Source organism: Chiloscyllium plagiosum, unplaced genomic scaffold (genome assembly GCF_037043375.1).
Source record: "Chiloscyllium plagiosum isolate Xiang-an unplaced genomic scaffold, Cpla_swu_hap1 HiC_scaffold_1, whole genome shotgun sequence".
In the NCBI taxonomy this organism is placed as follows: domain Eukaryota; kingdom Metazoa; phylum Chordata; class Chondrichthyes; order Orectolobiformes; family Hemiscylliidae; genus Chiloscyllium; species Chiloscyllium plagiosum.
In genome coordinates, this window is record NW_028270139.1 from 19245533 (window position 1) to 19263867 (window position 18335).

Genomic DNA, 18335 nt, shown 5'->3' on the forward strand with positions numbered 1-18335 from the left:
TAGTGGACAGCAAAGAGGGTTACCTCAGATTACAACAGGATCTGGACCAGATGGGCCAATGGGCTGAGAAGTGGCAGATGGAGTTTAATTCAGATAAATGCGAGGTGCTGCATATTGGAAAATCAAATCTTAGCAGGACTTGTACACTTAATGGTAAGGTCCTAGGGAGTGTTGCTGAACAAAGAGACCTTGGAATGCAGGTTCATAGCTCCTTGAAAGTGGAGTCGCAGGTAGATAGGATAGTGAAGGTGGTGTTTGGTATGCTTTCCTTTATGGGTCAGAGTACTGAGTACAGGAGTTGGGAGGTCATGTTGCGGCTGTACAGGACATTGGTTCGGCCACTGTTGGAATATTGCGTGCAATTCTGGTCTCCTTCCTATCGGAATAATGTTGTGAAACCTGAAAGGGTTCGGAAAATATTTACAAGGATGTTGCCAGGGTTGGAGGATTTGAGCTATAGGGAGAGGCTGAACAGGCTGGGGTTGTTTTCCCTGCAGCGGAGGCTGAGGGGTGTCCTTATAGAGATTTACAAAATTATGAGGGGTATGGATAGGATAAATAGACAAAGTCTTTTCCCTGGGGTCAGGGAGTCCAGAACGAGAGGGCATAGGTTTAGGGTGAGAGGGGAAAGATATAAAAGAGACCTAAGGGGCAACGTTTTCATCCAGAGGGTGGTACGTGTATGGAATGAGCTGCCAGAGGATGTGGTGGAGGCTGGTACAATTGCAACATTTAAAAGGCATTTGGACGGCTTTATGAATAGGAAGGGTTTGCAGGGATATGGGCCGGGTGCTGGCAGGTGGGACTAGATTGGGTTGGGATGTCTGGTCGGCATGGACGGGTTGGACCGAAGGGTCTGCTTACATGCTGTACATCTCTATGACTCTATGACTCTCACCTTTCTGCACTGTTCCAATGAAGCTGAACATACATCGAAGAGTAACACATCTCTTGTTTAGATTTCACAGCTTTCTCGAGTCAACGTAGAGTTCAACAATTTCAGATCAGAACATGTATCCACGTTTTCCAAACACCAGGTTAGGTGTTGATTCTCCAGTTCCATGTCATCTTTAGATCAATCATTTGTCTCCTTAAATTGTTCAAATACCATCCCCTTTTCACTACTATTCTGCAATTTGATTCTTCCTGCCTGCCACCCTCTTAATCCCTCCACCTTCTTATCTGTAACATCTATAAAGGTCATCAACATAACATAGGTAAAAACAAGGACTGCAGATGCTGGAAACAAGAGTCTAGATTAGACTGGCGCAGGAAAAGCACAGCAGGTCAGGCAGCATCCGAGGAGCAGGAAATCGACGTTTCAGGCAAAAGCCCTTCATCAGGAATAGAGGCAGGGTGCCTGCAGCGTGGAGAGATAAATGAGAGGGGGGGGGGGGGGGAAAGGAGCATAGATTACAGTAGGTGAATAGGGGTGGGGATGGAGGTGATAGGTCAGAGAGTGACACGGTTGAAGAGCTTCAGGGCAGAGGAAATGACCTGGGGGTTGCAATGAGACAGAGACACTCAGATTCTTGTAGGGAGAGGAGGAGAGAGAAAAAAAAAATCAACATAACATGTCAATCGTGTTTCCCTCGTCCCACATGTCACAAGATCTGGGGAAGGTTTCTAGCATTTTATTTTTCATTCCCAGCATCTATATTATTTTTTCCTTCAAAGTTAATTGTTACTTGTGGTCAATCTAAAAAATGCCTCATTGGTCTAATACCATAACTATAGAGATCCAGGGCAAAGAAAAAAGTTAAAATTACTGGTGACACTCAGGAAGCAGTTGTTTCTTTAGTTCTATTTACCCGAATACTTACCTGAATATTTAACACAGAAAGACACAATATTTCTTGATGATTTAACACACAAATATTTAGACTTAGCACAGTTAAGTCACAAGCAAGTTAATGAGGACATAGAACATTAAGAATATTAAAATAATCTAACCTGTCAAGATACCCCTTGTAATCCTTTTTGGCAAACTTTCACTAAACCATGCATTCACAAAAAATGCTTTTACTATTTAAATGTCAACTGATGTTTAACAGGTCACCCAGAAGCTCTACATAAACAAAACTAAAATTCACTGCACTCGAGGTGGTGGAAGAACACAGGCCAAAATGTACCTTCACCTAGTCTTCCAGCATTCCAACATGACCATTCTATCCATGACAACCTGGTCCATTCTTCAATTGCCCCCAACACCTTCTTGGACAAGTGGAGGCGATGGCCCAGTGTTAGACTATTAATCTAGAAACTCAGTTAATGCTTTGGGGACCTTGGTTCAATTGGTAAAATTTGAATTCCAGATTCTTTATAGAATTAAGAGCATTATGATGACCCATTGCCAAATTTCAGGAAAACCTCTGGTTCACTAATGTCCTTAATAGAAGGAAATCTGCCATCCTTACCTGGTCTGGCCTATACTTGACTCCAGACCTACAGAAAATGGCTGACTTTTAAATACCCTCTGGGCAATTAGGAATGAGCAATAAATGCTGGCTGGACCAGGGATGCCCACATCCCATGAGTGAATAAAAAAAGTGGAGATTTAACATCTGCCATTTTCCAACCATCCCAGACCCCTAACATTACTTCCAAGTTGAACTATGAAGTATGTACAATTCTTTAAACTGAGTTTATTGTATCGTCCACTCTAGTTTCTCTCCTGTTGAACAGGAGAGAAACTAAACACTCTGTGCCTAATAGAACTTCGTGCTGCATTTTGGAAAGGCAAATCAGAGCAGGATTTACACACTTTATGGTAAGGTCCGAGAGAGTATTGCTGAACAGAGAGACTTGCAATGCAGGTTCATAGTTTCTTGAAAGTAGAGGTGCAGATAGATAGGACGTGATGGTGGTGTTTGGCATGCTTCATTTTATTGGTCAGAGCATTGAGTTAGGAGGTCATATTGCAACTGTACAGGATATTGGTTAGGCCACTTTTGGAATACTGCGTGCATTTCTGGTCTCCTTCCTATCAGAAGGATTGTGAAATTTGAAAGGGTTCAGAAAAGATTTACAAGGATGTTGCCAGAGTTGGAGGATTTGGACTAAAGGGAGTGGCTGAATAGGCTGGGACTGTTTTCCCGGGGAGTGTCAGAGGCTGGGGGAGAGACCTTATAGAGGTTTATAAAATCATGAGAGGCATAGATAGGGTGAATAGACAAGGTCTTTTCACGGTGATGGGGGAGTCCAGATCTAGAGGGCACAAGTTTAGGGTGAGAGAGGAAAAATTTAAAAGGGAGCTAAGAGCAACTTTTTCCACGCAGAGGGTGGTGCGTATATGGAATGAATTGCCAGAGGAAGTGGTGGAGGCTGGCACAATTGCAACATTTAAAAGGCATCTGGATGAATATTTGAATAGGAAGGGATTAGAGGGATATGGGTCAAGTGCTGGCAAGTGGTGCTGGATTAGCTTAGGATATCCAATCAGCATGGACATGTTGGACTGAAGGGTCTGTTTCCCTGCTGTACAGCTCTATGTCTCTATGTCTTGGTCTCAAGCCTGGTCCTGAAATATCATTTGCTTATTTTAACTCTCCTTACTTCTTCCAATCCGACAGTTCCACAACCAGCATCTTTTAACTTTCTAGTGGCCTAAAGCAAAGCCTATGTGATTCTACCTGTTGTTATGTAGTTTTCGACTTTTAGGCTATGCATCAAGTGCAATATAACCACAATGACCTGCAGCTGCACTTGAATTTCCATCGGGCTAATTAGATCAGCTGGACACTTTAGAAGGTTGGTATTTAATTCTTTGAGGTAACAAGAAAATAATGGACTCCACTTGCTCTCTCAAAACTTTAAAAAAATTAATTGTGTTGGAATAGAATATGTGCAGAGCATCTTCATTTCAAACACAATACAGTAAAACCTGGGTGGGTGGCTTATCTGTGCATCACTGATTCTAATATTAGTACAGTGGCAGTATGTATGTATTCCATTTAGTATGAAAACGCTCTCAAATACTATACAAGCACCAGATTGCTGGACAGAAACAACGCTGCAGCTAAACGCCAACTTCGCAGCTCACTTTGGGAAAATGGGTTTAATTTTCCAAGGACTCTCTCTCTTTTACACCTCCATCCCAGCACCACTAACCCCACACAAACACACTCTCAAAAGCAAATTTTTAAATTTTGAAGGTTAGCAGTGTTTTAACCGTTCCCCCTTTCAGGGAGTGGGAATTTGTCATAGTGCCTACTCAAATTTAAATGTTAAGTGTACCAGCCTGATGAGTTGCGCCTGATTCATGACGTCGTCGCCTTAAACCCACTCCATAATTTGTGCACATATTGCAGGGAAAATCCTCCACACAGATTCACATTATCCACTAGGTTGGAAGTTAAACCAAGACTTTATCCATGTAACAGAACAAAATTACAATGGATTGGTACTCACTGTATTGGTACTCCCTGGTTAGTCAAAACCTGAAATACTATTGTAGTTCTGGGCATCATACCTTAGGAAAGGTACATTGGCCTTGCATGGGGTGCAGTGATGATTTATGAGAATGCTACTTGAACTCCCAGGGGCAAACTATGATGAAAGTTTACAGAATCATGAGTGGATTCTTTGGAATTCAGACGGTAATGGGGCAATTTAATCAAAATTTCCAGGAAATTAAAGAGAAACAAATAGTGTAAATAAAGATAAATAATCTGCTGATTGGAAGAGCCCTGTTGTTTCTTGCTCTGTTTGCACATGGCACAGATGCCCAATGAAGAACACTGCACTGGATCAGACAACCAATGGACAAGTTTATGCTCAACAGCCCAAACAAAATGTCCATGGGCAACTATCAATATAGTCAAAAGCAAGCACCACTCCTTCACCTCTGACCACTGAAGTTCAAATTCTTTTCAAATAACATGTAGATCATTGGTCTTCCAACATTCCTCAAATGACCACTATTAAAACAGGTCAGTTCCTAGTCTTATTGTTCGTTGCGGGAATCGTATCCTGGACAGATGGCTGCTGCGTTTGTCCAAAGCCCTGATTGCATGTAATACATTGCTAGATGCCCGAGAAATACGATGGCTGCAGCTTTGGTCCTTATTTTACCAAGTGTAAAGATTTTTCACTTTCATAGTTGGAAGAGGTCTCGGACCAACAGTCATTTCTTGCTCATCTGCAATTTGCATGTGTTTTATACTGTATCCTCAGTGTGGGCTGCTCAAGCACTGACTATGGGATGCTTGTAAGAATTGTAGGTGACAGTTTTTATACATTTTCAAAATAAATATATGGTGTATCCATTTCTAAAATGGCTGCTCTGGCAGAATTGTGAACAACTTTCTCACACACAAAAAAAAAACTACTGTGCAAATCCTTGCTTTATTTTTACTTTGAACAGCAGAAGAATGAAACCAAATTTTTATACAATACGCTTCATAGAGGGCTTTATTAAGAAAGCAGGTATTAATGAGCTGAGAGAATGGAACATACGGAATCTAACAAAACAAAAACAAATTTCCCTGGATGCTGCAAAGCTGAGGTGCGATAAAGAAAACAGCAAGGTGCTGGAAAGACTCAACAAGTTAGGCAGCATCTGTGGAGAGAGAAAATATTCAGGTCAATTGCCATTTTCAAACAAGGCAGGAGTGGGTCGAGGAAAGCATAAACAGAGTAGAAGGTGGGGAACACAAACAAACAGATGAAAAATAGATCGGGGTTATAATCAGAAAGATTGTAGATCATTGGCGGTCTCTCATAGAAGAGGAGGACTCTTCCATTCTCAGTGGAGTCCATATATGGCTTTATAGACTTAGATGGCCACTGCAGGCTGTGTTACACTTGGGGTAGAAGGTGGTCACAAAAAAGAGTGGATGGGGCTTTGGTGTGGCAGCGCACTCTTTTCACTGTTTTCATCTGGTTTCTGCTTTCTCCCCCTGACGGCAAGTCTCGATGTGCTTGCAGCCTTGCCTGATGCTCCTCCTCCACTTTGTATGGTTTTGGGCCAATGATTCCCAAGTCTCTGTGGGAATGCTGCACTTTGCCAGTGAGGCCTTGAGGATATCACTGAAGCACTTACTCTGTCCAGTTGGGGCTCACCTGCTGTTTCAAAGCTGGGAGTGGAGCACCTGCTTGGGGAGAATTAGGCTATTGAGTTGGACAATCAGACATGATCGTGAAGAATGGCAGAGTAGGCTCAAAGGGCCAAATGGCCTCCTCCTGCTCCTACCTTATGTATCAGTACTAGATCTCTTCATCAGTAGCTGCTTTGGCTGACAGGATACTCCTGAGGTAAAGGAAGTGATCAACATTCTTGAAAGTCTCCCCAAAGAACTTGATGTGGTGGTTTGCTCCATAACGCCAGGCCAGCTTGGTGGAGGACCTCCATCTTCTAGATGTTCAGGGTGACACCAATGCTCTCATTTGCCTTCGTAAAAGGTGCTAACAATAGTCTGGAGTACATCCTCTGCGATTGCACATATGCAAGATTGTACATTAACAAGTCAATAGACAACATTGTTGTTCCTTGACATTACATTGGAACATTGCAGCCAAACGGTTTGAGTACAAATGGAGCAGACAATTGAAACGGCAGGCAATTAGAAGCTCACTGTCGCACCTATGCACTTAACGGAGTTATTTTACAAAACAATCATCCAATTCTGATTAGGTGTCCGTCATGTAGAAGAGATCACATTTTAAGCAGTGAAAATATTATACCAGAAAGCACAGTTGAATCAATTTCAACTGGAAGGAGTGTATAGGGCCCTGGATAGTGAGGAGGGTGAAGTATGAGGATAGATGCTGTATCTCCACCACTTTTCTGAGAAGGTGTCTCGAGAAGGGGACAGAGTATTGGGGGTGATTGAGTAATGGACCTGTGTGTCAGAAAGAACAGTCCCTAAGAAATGCTAAAAAGAAATGGGAGGGATAGGTACATGCGATGGTGGTATGTTAGAAACGGCAGGTGATCTGTTAAATGCAGAAGTTACTGGGATGCAAGGTGAAGACAAGGGAGAGGGTTTCATGGTTCTGGGGAAATGGAAATAGGGTGAGAAATAAAATGAGCTAACTCAAGGCCCTGTCAACTACAGTGAGGGCAAATTCCCAGGTGAGAAAACAAACATGCCAGTGTGCAAGGCTACATTAGTAGAACAGATGCAATGTAGACAGGGAAACTGGGAGATTGAATTTTTAAAAAAGCATGCTTGCAGGAGATGTGGTGTGAGGAAAGGTCGTCAAGGGAGTTAATGGGCTGATTGTGAATTATTGTGATTATCGCCATTTCTATGGTAAGGCTGAGAAGTCAAGGAAGAGAAGACTCAGAGATAAGCAAGGTAAGGGCAAGAAGTTTGGAAATTGAAGGGACAATTCATTAAATTTTCCAGTTCTGACCAAGAGCAGGAAACAGCACCAACAGTCAGTGTGCTAGGATAGGGGAAGTGAATGAGGGATTTAAAGTAGGACTGGAACAAACAATGTTCCACATTCCCCACAAAATAAGTCAAGCAGAGCCAGCAGGAGAGCAGAATAGAATTCCTACGGTGCGAAAACAGATCCTTCGGCCCAACAAGTCCACACCAACCCTCCAAAACGTAACCCACCCAGACCCATTTGCCTACTCTATAACTCTATTTACCCCTGACAATGCACCTAACCTATACACATCCCTGAACACTATGGGCAACTAGCATGGCCAATTCACCTAGCCTGCATATCTTTGGACCGTGGGAGGAAGCCGGAATACCCAGAGGAAACCCACGCAGACACAGGGAGAATGTGCTAATTCCACACAGACAGCTGGAATCAAGCCCAGGTCTCTGGCGCTGTGAGGCAGCAGTGCTAACCACGGAGCCACTATTCGGAGAAATTAAACAATTTCTCACATGACTCTGCTCAATGTGAGAAATGTTCATTCAGGTGGAAGAAGAGAGTGTTGGATCGAGACTGGCTCAACGTAACAGGACTTCCTGTATTCAACTAAGGCAAGAACGCCAAATGCTGCCATCATCACCCTAGATACTTGTAACATCATTTTCAAGGAACTATGTACCTTCATCCCTATGTGTTTGTGTTCAACAACATTCCCCAGGGCTCTACCATTAATTGTGTAAATCCTGCCCTGGTTTGCCTTAATAAAGTGCAACACCTTACATTTATCTGAATTAAACTCCATCTGCCATTCCTCGGCCCACTGACCCAGTTGATCAAGATTCCATTGTACTCTTAAGACAACCTTCTTCGCAATCCACAAACCACCAATTTTGGTGTCATCTGCAAACATACTAACTATGCCACCTAAACTGTAGTCCAAATCATTTATATAACTGATGATCAACCATGGACCCAGCACCAATCCTTGTGGTGCATTGCTGGTCACAGGTCTCCAAGCTGAACAACAACCTACAATCACCACCCTCTGTCTCCTACCATCAACCCACTTTTGAATCCATTTGGCAAGCTCTCCCTGTAGACATCTTCCACTCTGCCTTCATCTGTCTTCTTGGTTAAAAAATTAAATACTTTGACAGACATGACTGCCCATGCACAAAGCCATGCTGACTATCCCTAATTATTTCTTGTCTTTTTAAATGAAGATCCTGTCTCCTATTTGTTTAGGGTCTCGTGTATCTCCTGTAGCTTCAAACATAGACAATCTCAATAATCTTTCAGGGGCCCTATTCCCTAGCTACTCTTTTGCTTTTAGTGTACTTACAGAATCTCTGAATTCTCCTTTACCTTATCACTTGTCTATGCTACCCCTCAATTACTACAAAGAATACAGCATTAGATTCCATATTGTTATAAAGTTGGAATCTAAAATATTAATTTATCGTGTTATTAATTGGGCATATATCCTTAATCTTTTGGAAAGAGCGCCGCCGCCTCACAGCGCCAAGGACCGGGGTTCAATTCCAGCCTCAGGTGACTGCCTGTGTGGAGTTTGCACATTCTCCTCTTGTCTGCATGGGTTTCCTCCGGGTGCTCCAGTTGCCTCCCACAATTCAAACATATGCCAGTTAGGTGAACTGGCCATGCTAAATTGCCCATAGTGTTTAAGGATATGTAGGTTAGATACATTAGCCTGGGGTAAATGTAGAGTAGGAGAAAGTGAGGACTGCAGGTGCTGGAGATCAGAGCTGAAAGTGTTGCTGGAAAAGCGCAGCAGGTCAGGCAGCATCCAAGCAGCAGGAGAAATCAACGTTTCTGTAAATGTAGAGTAGTAGAGGAATGGGTCTGGTTGGATTACTCCTCGAAGGGTCAGTATGGATCTGTTGGGCCAAAGGGCCTGTTTCCACGCTGTAGGGATTCTATGATTCTATAATATAAAACCAGAGAGCTGCTGGGTCACCACAGTAATGGTTGGAAATTTAGACAAATTGGATGTCTGCTGTAGAGAGGACACAGTGAAAGTCAGGAAAATGGAAACTGCGAAAGTAGCAAAGGACATCAGAAAGATCATGATTGAAGGTGGCAAGAGATAGCAAGGGAGGGGAGAGGAAAAAACATCACAGAAAGAATTGAGTTCTATGGGGAAAAAGAAACAGATTGGAGAACAGATCTCTAAAGACGAGGACGACAGTGACCATCTTAGAAAAAAAATTGGTTTGATGTTCAATGTTGTTATCATTATCCAATCGGAACAGCATCTCTTTCAATAAAAACTTTTCTGATTTAACATAAAATGTCAACAATGTACTCTCAGTTTTGGACATCAGATATCGGTAATGGGTCTGCTATTCCCAGAGACGTCTTCACTGTTTCCATCTTGTCCGATTACCATTTCTTTTCCCTTGTACGATCATCCCACGTCGTTCAATTCTCCTGCCCACCAACCCACCACATACCTTCGATTTTGTATTTTGTTCTCTTCCCTTATTTAAAAATTGTTTCATCTTTAAGGAGTGGCAGTTCAGATGAAGAATCACTGACTTGAATGTTAACGGTTGTTTCTCCTTCCGGAGATGCTGCTTGACTTGCTGAGAATTTCTAGCACTTTCCAAGTAAAGTCGGTTAAGTTTGGGGTGAAGTCACCCTTTTTGGAAAAACAGAAAAGAACTAGGATATTGACATGGTTAATATAGGCAGTGGTCCCATGCCTTTCAGACATGTTCAAAGGCCAGTTTGGCAGACAGTGAAATCGGAATTCAATAAAATCTGGAATTAAAAATTAGCCTCATGTTGGCCGTGCAACCAATATAGTTTCAAAAAAAAAAAACCCTACCTAGCGCAAAAATGTCTTTCAGGGAAGGAAATCTGCCATCCTTACAGTGAACCAGCCAAGCAAGCCTCTCAGTTGTATCAAACCACTACAAAGTCTAAAGAAAGGAATGAAACTGGACACACAACCTGGCATCATACTCAATATCAAAAACAGCAAATCAGACCCGGTTGAACTTGCAAAGTATTCCTAGCTTTCTGATAAAATAGGGAGTGCTATCCCAAAAACTAATTAAGCAACTGCCTGACAATCATACTCATGGAATGATACCTTATAGATAAAGACCCCAGTCACCAGCATCACCATCCCTGGGACAGAAAGTACCCAACAGCAGTACAGAAAAACACCAGAAGTGACAACATGATGATATAAAGTTAGGAGGAAGTTTCCCCAAAGGAGTTCTCAACATTGGCTCCAGATCCCATGAAGTCGAATGCATCTGGTAAAAGGGTGGATACTGATATCACCTGATTATCATAAACCACCTCGAATGAGTATTCTCCATGTTGAACACCATTGGCAAGGGCATAGAATGTACTCCGGGGGTAAAACAGAGTAGCTCAGTAGCACTACTACTGATCATGCTGGACGCATCCTAAAAGGACATAGCTGGGTCTGTTTCAGGTGGTTAGGAAACCAATATGAGGGAAAGACTTACCTGACCTTATTCTCACCAATCTGTCACAAATGTATCTGCCCAGACCAGTGCCCATGGCAGTGACTACTGTACATTCTTTATGGAGAACAAGTCTACCTCACAGCAGCAGAATTCTATTTAACCATAATCTTAACCTCACTCTTAGCATAATCACCCAATTCAACTATTTTCAAATCTTGAAGCGGTGTCATCAGTGCCGACTCATCTCTCCAAAAAAAAACACAGTTCAAAAGAAACAACTTTGCAACTATGGTCCCATCCTGAGACACCGAACGTCTTTTACCAATGCCTCAGTTACCATTCTACACCTGCCACCTGCTTGAATAGAGGATCTCTTCCAGACTTGCCAGAACCAATTCCCAGATAATGACCTCATTAACATCCAATTTCAGCTATCTATTTAAAAGACAAAACCCAGCATTGCCTCTATTGGGCCTTGCTTGTTACTTTTTCCCTGGCCACAAGAATGCTTTTCCAGGTGATGGAGAGATATTGAATAAAATTACTTGCACAATGGTGTTTTCAGCAAGTTCCTGCATTTAGACACACAGGTGCTAAACACAACACTCCTCCCAGGGTTGCTTTGTCTGTAGGAACCCTCTTACCAAGGATCAGCCTGCAATTAACCTTCAGGCCAGCCCTCACAAACAAAAAGGGTGGTTTGATTGATTCTTTTCAGTTTACCGCAAATTGTACTAAAGCAAGCAAGGTGTTTTCAGCTCAGTACCAAAATTTAAAAAAAACAGAAGTAAAAATAATGAGAAAAAAAACAGGGAGGATTCTAATATGTTCACTATCACGATCAATCCAGGAAAGCAATCCTGGTTCAACAAAAGAAGCGGGAAGGCATGCCAGAAATAGCATCAGGCATACCTAAATGTGAGGTACCATCCTGGTGAAGCTACTCAAGATTAGTTTTGCAAGTATTCACAGCCAAGTGATTCCACCTACAACAAACCAGATCGAGGCTTTACAGTCCTGCACATCCACTTGTGAATGGCGGTGGGAAATTAAACAACCGACACAATGTGGTTCCACAAATATCCACATCCTCAATAATGGGGGCTCCCAGCACATTAGTGCAAGAGTAGTTTGATGCATTTGCCTCCATCTTCAGGCAAAACTGTGGATTATCCATCTCAGCCCGTTACCAAGCTCCCAGCATCACAGCTCCCAGTCTGATTCATTCCATGTGATTTTAAGAAATAACTAAAAGGTAATGGAAATGAAGAAGCCTGGACTACATTCCACACATGCTCCAGAACTAGCTCTGCCCGAGCTGTACTGCTACAATATACACTTACCCTACTGCGTGGGAAACAGATTCACCTGCACCTCCACCCACATCATCTACTGCATCCGCTGCAGCCGGTGTGGCCTCCTCTATATTGGGGAGACAGGCCGCCTACTTGCGGAGCGATTCAGAGAGCACCTCTGGGCCACCCGGACGAACCAACCCAACCAACCTGTAGCACAGCATTTCAACTCCCCCTCCCACTCCACCGAGGATATGCAGGTCATTGGACTCATCCACCGCCAAACCACAACAACCCGACGGTCGGAGGAGGAGCGTCTTATCTTCCGACTGGGAACCCTCCAATCGCAGGGGATGAACTTGGACTTCACCAGTTTCTTCATCCCCCCTCCCCCCACCTTGTCTCAGCCGGATCCCTCCAGCCCGGCACCGCCTTCCTGACCTGCAGTCTTCTTCTTGACCTCTCCGCCTCCATCCTACTCCGACCTATCACCCTCACCTTGACCTCTTTCCACCTATCACATTTCCAACGCCCCTCCTCCAAGTCCCTCCTCCCTACCTTTTATCTTCTCCTGCTGAACACTCTCTGCTCATTCCTGAAGAAGGGCCTGTGCCCGAAATGTCAAATCTCCTGTTCCCTGGATGCTGCCTGACCTGCTGTGCTGTTCCAGCAATAAAGTTTCAACTTTGATCTCCAGCATCTGCAGACCTCACTTTCTCCTGTGCACAAAAAACATGACCAATACAACCTGGTCAATTATCACCCTAACAATATAATCTTGATCATCAGACACAGTGCTATCAACCAGCAACTTTTTATTTGCTGCTTCGGCCAGCATTCATTGCAGGTGCCAAATGGCCCAGAGGGCAATTAAAAGTCAGCCAATTTAAGGAGGATCTGAAGTTAGATGTAGGCCAGACCAGATAAGGATGGCAGTTTCCTTCCTAAAAGACATTAGTGAACCAGACTGGTTTTTCCAATAACGGTTGACAATTCGACTCAATTCTAGATTTTTTATTGAATATAAATTCCATTATCTGCAGTGACAGGATTCAAACTCAGGTTCCCAGAATATTACCTGGGTTCTGAATTATCAGTCCAATTATAAGACCAGTCGGCCATTGCCTCGATTAAGACAGATTTAGCACAATAGGTGCCATTGACAAAATTCAGGTTCTGAAGTAGTCTCTATCCATGTGCAACAAGGCCAGGACAGCATACTTGCTTGAGCTGATAAGGTGCAAGTAACATTCACACCACATAAGTGTCAGACAAATGACCACCATCCCTGGTCATTCACGTATTGCAATACCATCAATGAATCCCCACTATTAGCATTAAAGTTGACCAGAAACTGAACTGGACACAAATACTGTAGCTAAGAATTCTGTGGTAATCAACTTACTCATGTCTTCTAAAAGCCTGCCCATCACCTACAAGTCACGAGTGTGTTGGAATACTCCCCATTTGTCTGGATGGGTGAAGATCCATAAACACTCAAGAATCGTGAAACCATACAGCACTTGGCACACGAGCCATCACCTTTAACTTTGACATAAGAACATAAGAAATAGGAGCAGGAGTAGGCCATCTGGCCCCCCAACCCTGCTCTACCATTCAATAAGATCATGGATCATCTTTTCATGGACCCAGCTCCACTTATTTGCCCACTCACTATAACCTTCAAATTGCGTTACTGTTCAAAAATCTAACTTTGCCTTAAAATATTCAACAAGGTAGCTTCAACTGCTTCGCTGGGCAAGGAATTCTACAGATTCACAACCCTTTGGGTGAATAAGCTCCTCAACTCGATCCATCATCCTTTTTACCATTATGGCGGCAGCATTTTCCATCAGTGCAATACAGCACAACACCTAAACCCCTTCAACAGCATCTTCCAAAAGTACAACTTCACCCACCTAGAAGGACAAGGGCAGCAGATACATAGGATCACAACCACCCTGCAAGTTCCCCTCCAAGCCATTCTGTCTTGGAACGATATCATCATGCCTTCACTGTCGTGGATCAAAAACCTGGTATTCCCTTTCTACTCTTAAAATGACCCAAAATTAGGTTAAACAACCCTGATTGAGGAAGGGGGGGGGGGGCGCACTTCCTTTCTAAAAGCCCCATGGGTGGCCCCACACATTGAGGGCTGCAATAAGGAGGTAGCTCATTGCCACCTTTCCAGGGCAGTTAGGAATAGGGAACAGGGAACAAATGCCAGGGCGATTTTTCTTTTTGTTCCTGAAATGCCTGGTTTATTTCACTTCCCCAGAAAAAACAGAAAGAAAACAAATTCTTCCAAACAAGTTTTGCAGAATTGTTTCAAACCTTGACACAATATACCCCTATTAGAATATTTCATGCAATCGATGTCACAAAATTAATAGGTCCAGACTTATATTTGTTACTGGTCTCCAATACACACATTTTGAGGCAGGTTATGGAGGGCCAATCAATTCAAATTCCAAAAACTGGAACAAGGGATGGTGGGAATGTGCATCATTCAACATCTACACACACCTACATCCAGGATCAATGGGCAAAAATGTCAAACAGAAACCTATTCAATTTTTGCTTCTGGCTATACGAAAGTCACTAAAATGACTTGTAGCGTTGACCTATAATTTAGGGGTAAAGATCAGCTGACTCAATCTAGAAGTCAAACCGCAGGCATTAACTATATACAACACAATATCGTGCATTTACCCACTGAATCATTCAGGGCATTGTTATCTGGCTCAGTTGACGGAGAAAAATCAGACTATAAAACAAATCATTTGTATATTACCTTTACCAAATAACCAAGGTAAATATAGGCAGCAATTAAAACAAAACACACATAATGCAGAGACTCTTTACAAAGATAATATTAAATCTGCCACGTAAAATCTAGCCTTAGCACTAGGAATTAGTGAAGATCACACACTTTAGAGTTATACAGATATATGCTTCTTGCTCCCTAATTCATCACCTCAATTGCATCTAACAGTTCAAATATTATATTGTTCAAAATACCCCCAATGGACATAACTAAGTTCAGAAGAGCAAAAGTCATTTAACAGGTGTTACTTTCCCTCCACGATTTAAAATCAACAGTACAAACAAACCATATGCCCACCATTGTGCCATGCTGAAATTTACAATGGAAGCTCGAAACGCAGAAGCATTAAAATTTAACATTAAACACAGAAATCCCACAAGTCGGAATACATAATCGTGTCATTTATGCAGTGGTTACTGTACAAAAAGGATGCTCACATCTTTTCCAAAAACGTACAGCATACATTTTTCAAGGGTTTGTTTTATTGTACGCGTGAAACGATTTTACAGCTGAAATAAAACCTAGCTCAACACGATTTCCTACATTTAATGTACCTTTCAACCAAAAATAACAGCAACTACATATGCATCAGAACATTCACTATAGAAACAACTATCGGACATTCGTGGACAGGTGTTCAAATCTCTGTCCCCAAACTAAAAACAAATTTATACCAATAGACATTTGTTACGACCGAATATGCACCTCTATCTACTCTTTTGCATGTACTTCAATTGCAGCATTTCTGAATTGCATTGCCATTTGCTATTTTTTTAAAAAAAACTCAAGCTTGTGCTTCCCTGGACCCCACTTCGGTGCATTGGAAAAACTCGCTTGTCCAGAATGACAAGCCGGTTCTCGTCTGGCTGGAGAGAGAGAGAGAGAGAGAGTGGAGAGGCTGCAAGCGTGACCCAGTCCCAGACCCTCCCCCGCCACCCGACAAGCCGGGTTGTCCCTCCTTGGCTGGAGATTCCCTCCCCCCCACACCACCCGCCAACCCAACCCAGGCTGTGACTGGAGTCACACACTCACATTTGCTGTATCTCCATTGTGTCCTCCGCCTGTTGCCGACTGCGCAGGGTGAGCTCGGCGCGCTGCACCATTCCACTCTAGAGGCGCGTGGGACGCCTCCCCGTGCCCCGCGCGCGCTCCATTGTCTGGCGCCGTCGCCCGGGCGGTCGCTGGGGCAACGCCGGCCGCTGCTCCGACTGCCTCAGCCTGACTCTGAGGGGAGAGGAGTGGGGGGGGCAAACCGGAGAGGCGGGCGCTTCCTTCAAACTACCTCCTCCTCCTCCAACACCCCACAATGCTCCTCGCCTCTCCTCTCCTCCTCCTATTCCACCCCCCTAACCGAAAGCATCCAGTTGCCTTCCAATTCCAACTTTTATTCCGCTCCCACTCTCCAAAGTGATATTTACCAGGTAATGCTGTACCAGGAGCTCCCCCTGCCTTGGAGGACCTGCCTTGGAGGACCTGCAGGAAGCAGCCCTGATATGGCAATTACAAGGGAAGTGTGGCAGTGTATCAAAAGCTTGCCTCCAGGTTACCTTTTGGCAGTGAGTGCTGAACCGCACTTCATATTTAAAACCAGGTACTTTGCAACAAACTGCAACATTTCTGTAATTACGTATTAAAAAAAAGACACAAGTGCACATTTAAAGTGAAACCAGAACTGCTCGTCAGGGTTTGTGCAACATCAGCTTCACACAACGCGCTTTTTTTTTAGTTGCTTGGTTGTTGCTGAACGTCGACACTGTTTCCGTAGCAACTATTTTATTGATTCTGTTGACAACAGTAACTTGCATTTCTATAGTGCCTGTAGCATAGAAACGCGTTGCAACATGTTTTACATAATGGTGTCGAATAAATGTTGACGCTGCCTAGCCACAAAATGAGATACTAGGTCATTTAATCTAGCACTTGGCAAAAGAAACAGGTTTTAAGTAGAAAATTTAAAGAGATAGTATGTTAGAAGGATTTCCAGATTTTAGGGCCTCAGCAGTAAAAATACTGCCATTCCTAACAAGAGTAGAACAATTGGCGATGCATATGAGGCTAGAACAGAAGAAGCTTCTAGGGCTACTGAGGTTTCGGGGATAAGAGCCGAGGTTACAATGAAGGTGCTGACATCTCAACCTTCACTAGGGCATGGTAACCCTTCTAGTGATTGTAACAAGGTCAGAAAGTTAGATCTAATAGAATATGAGTTCACTGATTGGGGCTGTTATCCTGGTCAAATCAGGGATTGCTGGATGACAGGAATAAACAGGGGTGTCGCACATCATTGCCCTTTGATGTGAAAGGCACTGCTTTCACTGGCTATTTGGGTGTTTTCTTTTCTTCCTGGTGGTGGAAATTGAATAAAGATTCGTGCACCTTGTGTCTTTCACTGTATCTCATGAAAAATAAAAAAAACAAAAAATAGATAAATGGGTGTCACACATCATTGCCCTTTGATGTGAAGGACACTGCTCGTCACTGGCCACTAGGGTGTTTCTTTCTTCCTGGTGGTGAAAATTGAATAAAGATTTGTACACCTGGTGTCTTTCACTGTGTCTCACACCTGTACATACACGACATGATGCTGGAGAAAAATAAGCACTACCACTGTCAGGCGGAAGTGTTGGGGAGAGAAGAAAAAGAAAAAAAATTTTTAAAAAGGAGACAGTGCAGGAGAGGGAGAGAGAGAGAACCTGCACAGTTACCGCCTTTGCTGTTTTGAATTCATGTATCGCTGGACATCGGAGTACGTCTGGAAAAATTAACAAACAGCGAAATTCACAACTAATCTTGGAGGAACCTGTTTGGGCAAAGTTCACAGCACAGAATCAGACAAGTTCATCGTTGTTTTAAGTGTGTCCGACAGAAAGGCTACAGTAGTGAGTAGAGTGGGTTCTTTCTTGATTATATGTTTTTGGAGATATGTCTCTTGATTAAACTTAAAATATAAGCCATAACTATTAATTTAACCTGGGGCAGTGTTTTGTAGAAGAATAAGATGGTGTTATTTTCTGGGTCTGTAGATTGTGAAGGAGCAAAAATGGACTTTAGTACAGTGATATGTACTTCCTGTCAGATGTGGGAGTATAAGGAGAGTTTAAGGGTTACTGCGGATTATAACTACCATAAATGCTGTTGGATGCGAATCTTATCTAATGGATCAGTGGGAGAGGCAGTTAGAAGCAATGAGGAATTTGCAACAGCAACAGTATGTGATGAATGGCAGTTATAGGAAGGGGTGGAAAGTCTCAGATACAATCACATAGATGGGTTAACCCCAGGAAAGATAAGAGAGGTAGGCACCGAGTGCAGGAGTCTTTTGTGGATATACCCATTTCAAACATGTATATTGTTTGGGAAAATGTAGGGGTGATGGATCCTCAGGGGAACGTAGCACAAACAGCCAAG

The 18335-nt window shown here is 43.1% G+C and overlaps 1 protein-coding gene across 2 annotated transcripts in view; it reads right to left on the minus strand.

Annotated features, from left to right (window-relative positions):
• Positions 1-16207, minus strand: part of klhl2 (kelch-like family member 2) — a 148149-nt gene extending 131942 nt beyond the window's left edge. For both annotated transcript variants that reach the window (XM_043698470.2, XM_043698465.2), the window contains exon 1: positions 15960-16207. In XM_043698470.2, coding sequence (XP_043554405.1) covers positions 15960-16030 — 71 coding nt within the window. In that variant the 5' untranslated portion in view covers positions 16031-16207. The remainder of the gene's footprint in view (positions 1-15959) is intronic.
• Between the last annotated feature and the right edge of the window lie 2128 nt (positions 16208-18335).